The following is a 9488-nucleotide window of genomic DNA, read 5'->3' on the forward strand; positions in this document are numbered from 1 at the left end:
AGCTATGGACCCGTAGGTTTGTGGTGAACTACTCACGCATCGTCGAAAGGCAGCAAGGATGATACAGAAGCCCTTCGTGATCGATTCCCCCTCCGACAGAGTACCAAAAAAGGCTTCCAGATGGGATCGCGGAAGAACAGAAATTTGCGGCGGCGGAAAAAGTGTTTCGGGTGGCTCTCTAGGGGTTTCCCGATATTTGAGAATTTATAGAAGGGGAATTAGGTCAGACGGAGCCACGTGGAGCCCACAAGGTAACATGGCACACCCTACCCCCTGGGCGCGCCCTGTTGCCTTGCCGTCTCCTCGCTTCCCGTTTGGTCTCCTCCTGAAGCTTCTAGGGTCTCTTATGTCCAGAAAAAAATCGTCAAAAATTTTTGTAGCGTTTGGACTTCGTTTGGTATTGATTTTCTGGAAAACCAAAAACAGGCAGAAAACAACAACTGACGGTAGGCACTGGGTAAATAGGTTAGTTCCGGAAAATGGTATAAAATAGCATAAAGATGCATATAAAGTATCCAAAATTGATAATATAATAGCATGAAACAATAAAAAATTATAGATACGTTAGAGATGTTTCAGACCTACAACCGTAGTGACGAATGACCGCAAAGTAAGTGCGTGTTTATTAAAACTTAATTTTCTAGACATTGACTTGAAAGATGCAATAGTCGGGGACATCTTTATAGGATTGTTGGCAACGGTCCCAGAATATTTTCTGTATCATCTTAATTTTCTAGACATTGACTTGAAAGATGCAATAGTCACGACTTCTCCTTACAGCAACTTTTAGAAAACGAAGTGAAGATAGCCTATAAAGCAAGGCCAAATATTTGTTGTCAGGGACGATCAAAAGGCACTTGGGTGTACTGGTTGACAAGGTTGGATACGTGCCATCTATTTTGATTCCGGTAGATGCCTCTCTTTCTTCTATCATTTATTGCCGCTTTGTTTCCACTTTCTTCAGTAGATTTTACATTTCGCAAGTTTCAGTGTCCAAAAGTTGGTTTCAAAACTCACACCCACAAGATTGATAAGTGCAATATTCTTTCTGCACAAGAGCTATCACAGTGACACCATACCTTGAGAATCACTTAGTACATATGAAAACTAGATTATGATAATTGACATTTCATGATCGGATCTCATGGAAATCATGATATTGTATTTTGCATCTTCAAATTTATGATATTGTATTTTGCTTCACCATAATTGTATTGGTACAAAGAACACCATAGTTAGATTTACCATAAAAATATATTCTTAGCACAATTCCGCGTGGTTACATAGATCAGACCACGGCCGAACCATCAAAAACCATCATCTCTAAGATGACAGAGGGCAAGGATCAGCTCGTCCCAAACCCTGCCTATGCTCCATCGCTCGTCCAAGATCAACATATTATAGCTTGTCTCCTTCACAGCCTATCCAAGGAGGTTCTCGTCCAAGTGGGTTCAATTGAAAAATCGCATGCTATTTGGGCCACACTCCCCAACATGTTCTCAGCCCAATCAATAGGTACACAAATGGTTCAGATTTCCTGGATTAATAGAAGTGTATAGGTAAACTTCTTGGATTTAATTACGGATGCCCTCTGCAATTCTGTATATTAGAAGTACAAAGGCTGGAGCATCTAGTTAACACTGCATCCCATGGGATTATCAAAACTTATGGCCTAATCTTTAACTGCAAGGCCTTTTTGAGTTTGCCACCAGTCCATGGATTATCAAATGTAATATGACCCCGTAATATCTGAGCTTGACTCCGGTTTGATTCTAACACTGATACTATATATTCTTCTTCGTGAAGAATGATTATATAATTACAGCCCGATAAATTGTTTTAATTTGGCATCCACAAAAAATCACTTGACTTCAGAAGAAACATATACAAAATAAACAAATTTAACATATACTACAACTACTATATGTTATCTAAATCCATGAAACTAACAATATAGAAGATAAATGCACATGTTTGATTACTAACCTCAAGCAGATCAAGATCATTAGTGCGGAGAGTGAGAATTACAGTAGACAGCTTTGAGACCTTCCGTTGAGGGTACTCGTGAGATCAGAAGCTTGCCAATAGCTCGCCAGATATCCTCGGAGTGCCCAACAACCTATAGTATTCAAAAACGAAGATAGTCCATCAACATATAACGCAATGACCTGCATCCTCCAGTTTTGATGTCAACTTCTTTAACAAAAAATTAGTAGTAGGAGAGTTCGTTACAATGAAAAAATAATATTTTGGAGAATTACAATACAAGAAGAATAACTGATATTAGTAGCTTTAACAAAATCTCAGTAGCGACTCCACTTCAAGGCAAATGCCATCTTTGTCAGCATCAATAAATTAGAATAAATTGGATATCCGGTGTGATCCAGTTGTTCTTCACAACATAGATTTAGCATTATAGTGTTGAAAATTCAACCTTATTTCATCTCCTCCCTATGAATGACATTATACATATTATGCAACCATGGCTCTTGCAAGCATAAGAATTGATTAGAGATGTAACAACTATGAAAGATTTCATTGTCAATAACTACACACACACAAAATTATCGTGCATGTGTGCATATACTTGACAATGTTTTTCTTGTAAACAAAAATATATAATAACTTGACAAGATCATATGTCGCCTGACACACTGTGAGCACGAATATAAATATAACTTGTCAGTTGTGACATTTTCCCATGTTTAGATCTTCGAAGTTTGCTACTCATCCATGACGCACAGAGTAATTTAAAACAAAAAAACGAAAATTGCATCTACCAACTGAATGGTTGATACTATGGAGGGATAAGACGGTATACATACTCTGGCATTTTGTCGAGCATCTAGCGTGCATGCTGTGACAAGCACAGGTGAAGCAGAGCAATTTTTACCTGGAGGGGCAAGGATCTCAAGAGCCCACTGCAGTTAAAGTACGTACAATATGGCTTATAACCCGCTTACATGGCATTTTTGCCTATGTGGAGGAGAGAGACACCAAAAAATAAGAAGAGCGAACTCTCGTGCAAGAGCCCAACTATATGCTAGCTTATAGGCAAATACAATAAATGCAAAGAAAGAGAAAGAGAGATGCTTAGAAAAAGTACTAATCTTATAGCCAACCTTATAGCCCGCCTTATTATATGAGTGAGTATAGTAGATGACTATAGATGACATGGAAACTTCATATAGCCATCAACTGGCTATATACTATTAACCATGCTCTTAGGAGTGAAAGGTTGCATAACCTATTGTCTTCTGCAAGGTGCCAGTCCTTGTCTAAGAAGTTGTGACCAACAGTGGTCATGGTTGTAGGTCGTAGCTAGCGAAAGCGGGCTCATGGTGGACGTGAGTCTAAGGTGGCACGTGGATTTCTCCTGCTGCCTGATGTCCGATAAGACGTTAGACGCGCAGTTCGCCCTCCTTGGCCTCATTATGGGCGTGAGCGCTGACAGGAGATGGGAAGTGGCGAAGAAGTCGGCGACGAGGAGGGGGCATGGTGGTGATGGTTGGCGGTGGCACATCTAGGAGAAAGTATGTGGCGGGAGATGAACTGGCGGCGTCGGTGGCGTATTTGTGGAGGGTGGCGTCAGAGGAAGCTGGGAAGGGAGCGAAGGAGATGGCGCAGAGGAGGGGGCGTGGTGGTGGTAGGCGGTAGGCTGCCACAGCAGAGGAGGCATGCGAGGAGTTGGGGGTAGATGGCGGCGGCACCAGGTCTCAAGACACCAGAGAAACGAAGAGGATTTCTGCAAAATCATGGAGTGGAGTGGTAGACGATTTTTTTTAGACGTGCCACAGTTTGCCTCACATACGTTAGATGTAGATCGAATGGTCAAAAATGCTGGATGGCAGACATACCATCATCATCAATTGTGATTTTTATACAAGTAGAGCGTAGAGGTATATGATATGACCAACATAAGATGTGAATCTTGGATTGGAAGAAAAAAACACCTCGTGGCTCTCACACCGCCCGTGCGGGCGAAAACCCTAGCACCCTAGCCACCCACTCCCCCTCTCCCTCCCTTCCCATCGCCAGTTGAGGACGTCGTCAGTCGCCGCGCGACATCCGATGAAGGTGGTGGCGAGGCTCTGCTCCCTGCTTCACTGCAGGGAGCTTTGGGCGCCGAGGCGACGACTTTGGATCTGACGGGCGGCGTCGACCTCTTCGGTGGGTGGCGCTGCAGGTGCATGCAGGTTGCCCCTCTGGTCGCGCGGGCAGTGGTTGGGCGGCGGAGGCGCTTCGCTGCTCGGATCTCTGGCCTCGTTCCGTGATGCGGCTTTCCCCCATCGCTGATCCCGATATGGCCCTTTCAGGCTACCAGATCAATCCCCAGATGATGTGGCGACAGAAGACTGGAACGGGGGAATCCCTTGGTCGACTCCGCATCGACCTCGTCGACGACAGCGGTGCTCTGGCTTCGCTACTCCCCTCCTGACGGCTTGTTAGGTTTCCTCTTCCTTCCCCCCTCCCCTCCTTTAGTCCACGGGTGAAAACCTAGGGCTTTGGCCGGCCGGTGGCGACCCACTGGCGTCGTGGTCCTCCTTGGAAGTGCCGGCTTGGGGTTGGGGTGCTGCTATCTGTGGCTTGCTGGTGGCTGCGGTGCAATGCGTCCTCGGATATCCGGCGACGGTGGAGGCGGGGGATGTGTGCCTTGTTGCCCTTCGGTGGCTGCTGCCCTGCTGCGTTCGTGCTTGCCGGCCTATGAGCAGCATCCTCATGCTGGATGTAGGGGAGATGGTCGCCCCTCCGGCATTGGCACGACTGGGTTGTGGCAGAGCTAATGGTTTCTCCTTGCAAGGCTCGATCCTCCTCCACTTTTCACTGGCGGTTCGTTCCCTTTGTTCTGGTCGATGTTGTGCTCTCTGACAACATGGTTTTGTTTCTCCATGTGTTGACAGTTCCGCTCTTTGGCTGACTTCTGTAGTTTCTATGTCTGTAATTTTTCAGTCTTTTTTTCCTCATGCGCAGCCCTTGTAATAATCTGCACTTTATATCCTACCCGGTTGATGGTTTTATTAATTTGAAGTCGAGTTAAATGCATTTCATTTGAAAAAACTTTGATAGGAACATATCATTTATTGCATAATAATCGACTACACACGCATCTTACGATGATCGCACCATTATTCCCTTGTACTAGGCGATGTCTATCGCAACGCCATTGTTACAATATTTAGTGTGAGCCTTTATTTTTTGCATGTCTTCTCGCATCATATAGTCGATCGACTATGCGAACGGCCTTTGGTTGTAGCAGTCCAGGTTGTCACCGTAGCTGACGCCAAGGAGGTCGCAGTAGAGCTTGTAGAACCCGATCCGGTCGGCGACACGGCCGTCCTGCCCGCGCCCGCACTCGAGCCCACCGTTGATGATGTTGGTGATCACACCGTACCCAGGCACCCTCCCCGCCGCCTGGTCGGCGCCCGAGGGGCTCCACCGGCCCGTGATCACGTCGTGGCTCGAAGGCTTGGGTGATTGCGGCGTCATCCAGAACCACAACGCCGTCTTAAACGACACGGTCGCGTCCGACGCCACAAGGTCCGGGTTGTTGAGCAGGTCGGTGCCGATGGCCTGCCCCGCCGGCCCGTAGTTGTAGTTGTGTGAGATCTGGATGGGCCCGCGCCCGAAGTACTTCTTGCCCGGCGCACATGGCCACTGCGAGCTCGGCGTGCAGTAGTCGGAGGTGGCGCCGCGCTCCTGGTTGAAGCAGTAGCCCCAGGAGTAGGGGCCGTCGGGCGCCGTCGGCCACCCGCCGGTCGTCTCGTGGGAGGTCTGAGCGAGGAACGCGGCCACCTCGCGCTTCTTGACGTCGGTGCTACCTGTGGTCGCGAAGCCCGAGAACGAGTTGGCGGCGGCGACGAAGGCGCCGTAGTTGTAGAACCCCTTGGCCAGGCACGCCGCGTCGTTGCGGTGCAGCAGCATCTGGTCGAAGAGCGACTGCGAGATAATGGAGGAGACGCCGCCGCCGGAGGGGGTCGGTACCGGTACCGGGGTGCCGCCGCTGCAGCCATTGCACTGGCTCTGGCAGCCGGTGCCGCAGTAGTCGGAGGTGGTGCCGCAGAAACCGAACTTGCTGCAGCAGAGGCAGTTGGGGCACGTCGCCCCGCCGGCCTGCGAGCCGCATTGCTCGGCGTGCGCAGACACGGCGAAGGCCGCGGCCAGCATGGCCACCACCACAACTCCTCTCATCTTGGGCAATGAAGCAGAGTCCGCTCAGCTGGTGATTGTGTGTCACACTGCTCGTGTAGTGGTGTGTGTGCCAGAAAGCTGGTGAGTGCACGTTTTTATATAGCCAGCAAGCCACAGCAGACGTGTCCAGCTTTCCACAAGGCCGTGATCGCTCTACTTAGTCTAGCTACGTAGTACAAGCAAGTTCGGCAGATCTAGAGAGCGATCTAGTACGTGCACTTTGTACGCATGTTTCGATCTCGTGTAAACTAGCTACAGATGAGTCAGTGATCACTAATGGAAGCATGGAATGCTGGCGCTGGTGCACATGCCGATGCCGGTGCACCGGACGTTGATCGGGCTGGAAGTAAGCGTGGAAAAACCCTCTCAAGTCAGCTTCGGTTGCTCTGATGGCCATATTTTTCTCCCGCTTCCTGCGCGTGTGCAAGCAAGCAAGCATGCATGCATGCACCAGCTCAGCTTTGATGTGCGACCAAACATTGATCGCCGCATTAATGGATGGACAGACGTGGATTTTTTTTTGGTGATGTCGCTTGCGTGCATGGAATTCCATTCTCTTTCTACTCGTTTTTTTTCTGTTAGCGACGCCCTGCCGACCAGGCAAACAATGTTGGATACATATGAATAGTCTCCAATACAACCGAAAATACGCAGGAGTTCGTGGGGCTCCACACCTTCATATAAATATTAAATTAAAAAACCAAGGAAACTAAAATAATTTTTTTCTGCGGATGAGAAACTAAAATAATTTGGAATCAAACCTGGTTGTCCAATCTACTCACGTGTGAAGTTTCCTGAAAAGATATCAGGAAATGTATCCATGTCGAAGAAAATGCAGTCCGGCCAACAATCCATCCAAACAGAACAGTATTATTCTATATGCTGGATTCTTTTTATCTTTTTTCATCGAGAATACATTTTCTCGGATTTTTCACGAGACTTCACATGGAAGTAGATTGGACACCTAGGTTTGATATCCTAAAATTCCTATTTTTTAATTTCCCTAGTTTGTTTTATGAATTTAATACTCATATAGGGGGTGGAGCACCCGAGTGCTCCAACTCCTCTTCCCCATTACAACACATATTTCACATATTAAGAACTGAATTACAAATCTTTCCAGGTTATGACAAGATTATTACATTTTAAAGTTTGACATGAATAAAATAGAGTAAAATAACACTAATGAACATCATCTTTCCAGGTTTTAAGAGAATGCCTGAGGGAGTCCTGAATTAGGGGTGTCCGGATGGCCGGACTATATCTTCAGCCGGACTCCTGGACTATGAAGATACAAGATTGAAGATTTCGTCTCGTGTCCGGAAGGGACTTTCCTTGGCGTGGAAGACGAGCTTGGCGATACGGATATATAGATCTCCTACCATTGTAACCGACTTTGTGTAACCCTAACCCTCTCCGGTGTCTATATAAACCGGAGGGTTTTAGTCTGTAGGACAATGTACAGAACAGCAATCATACCATAGGCTAGCTTCTAGGGTTTAGCCTCTCCGATCTCGTGGTAGATCTACTCTTGTACTACCCATATCATCAATATTAATCAAGCATGACGTAGGGTTTTACCTCCATCAAGAGGGCCCGAACCTGGGTAAAACTTCGTGTCCCTTGCCTCCTGTTACCATCTAGACGCACAGTTCGGGACCCCCTACCCGAGATCCGCCGGTTTTGACACCGACATTGGTGCTTTCATTGAGAGTTCCTCTGTGTCGTCGCCATCAGGAAGGATGCCTCGCCCCGTCTTTAAAGACGGCACCGTTGCTAAGGGAGCTTTGACTGTCGGCCAAACCCTCCGGCTAGGTGGTTTTCTTATGACCGCATGTTCGGCTTCTGCACCGACGATGACCTCTCGAGCCATCAAAAACAATCTTCATGTCAGCCCGGAACTCGCCGAGAAGTTAGATCCAATGGAGGTCCCCTCCATAAACGAGCTCTTGGATCGCATCGCCTCCCTGGGAGTCGCTACGAATTACGACCAGATTGGGCCTAAACCCGATCTGAGAGAGATTAACTCTCCCCAAGTCACCCATCATGTTGCCGTGGTAGAGGGATAGTGCGGCGACCCTTCATCTATCTTAAGGACTAGCTACGTCCGGATTCCCGATCCCTCCAAGCCGGATACCCACGGAAGGGAGGATATCACTCAAGACCTGAACTTAGAGTCAGGCGACGGGCTGGATTCATTGGACAACATCTAGGAATCCAAATTTTCGAGTTCGGAAATTCCTCGGCCTCTGAGCCTCAGGTTGGGTGAGCCTTCGGATTTAATTCCACCCACCCACCCGAACATAAGCGATCTATCCCAAATCAGACAAGACCCCGATGAAACAGTACGTCATTACTGGGCCAGATTCCTCCTGATTAGGAACAGGATAAGGGACTGCCGCGAGGAAGACGCAATCTCAATCTTCTGCAATAATTGCACGGACAAGGGAATCCTCAACGCCATAAGTCGCCGGGATATTACACGCTTCGCTGACTTAGCATCCATTGTACAAAAGTACGGTGCGATGGAAAGCGCCTGGAAAACCGAAATAAAATTTTGGGACGATCCGGCCCTGAATACAAACCCAGTCTGAAATAAAAGGGTGCATCATCGCCAGACACCCGGGTCAAACACCAAAAAGCAAAAACCTTCTACAGGGCATGGAACCGTACTGGAAGGATGGCTTAATGGACACTGTAAAATTCATAGTACAGAAGACGCCACACCAACTCACAACCTTAGAGCATGTTGGATACTCCGGCAGGTGGCCAAAATTGGCGAAGATCTCCTAATTCCGGAGGCCACAGAAAGCCACCCCAGAGACACCAATACGGTATTAACAGTCTTCGAGACTTTCGCATCAAATAATATGCGAAAAAGGACACTCCGCAGCCTTGCCGAAGTCTACCAAGTAGCAACAATAAACCCATGGAGTGACATGGCTATTACCTTTAACGCCAGTGATGAACCTAAATTCCGAACAGCCCAAGCACCAGCCCCATTGTTCCTCAGTCCAATAGTGGACGGCTTTCGTCTTACCAAGGTACTCATGGACGGCGGTAGAGGATTGAACCTCATTTATGAGGAAACCCTTCAAAAAATGGAAATAGACTGGAACCGCATTGAGCGAAGCGGCACAACCTTTAGAGGAATAATCCCCAGTCGGGAAGCGCGCTGTACAGGAAAAATCACACTAGATGTGGTGTTCGGCACGCCGGATAATTACAGGTCCGAAGAGGTCACATTCCATGTGGCTCCGTTCAGCAGCGGTTATCACGCTCTGCTAGGGCGGGAAGCG

General features: G+C 47.7%; 1 protein-coding gene across 1 annotated transcript; it reads right to left on the reverse strand.

Moving 5' to 3' along the window:
• Positions 1 to 5059: 5059 nt before the first annotated feature.
• On the reverse strand, positions 5060 to 6241 carry LOC119268753 (basic endochitinase A-like). The gene has a single exon (XM_037550453.1). It carries the CDS (start codon positions 6187 to 6189, stop codon positions 5230 to 5232), a length of 960 nt encoding a protein of 319 aa, XP_037406350.1. The 5' UTR covers positions 6190 to 6241; the 3' UTR covers positions 5060 to 5229.
• Positions 6242 to 9488: the final 3247 nt, after the last annotated feature.

Source organism: Triticum dicoccoides, chromosome 3A (assembly GCF_002162155.2).
Source record: "Triticum dicoccoides isolate Atlit2015 ecotype Zavitan chromosome 3A, WEW_v2.0, whole genome shotgun sequence".
NCBI classification, from domain to species: Eukaryota; Viridiplantae; Streptophyta; class Magnoliopsida; order Poales; family Poaceae; genus Triticum; species Triticum dicoccoides.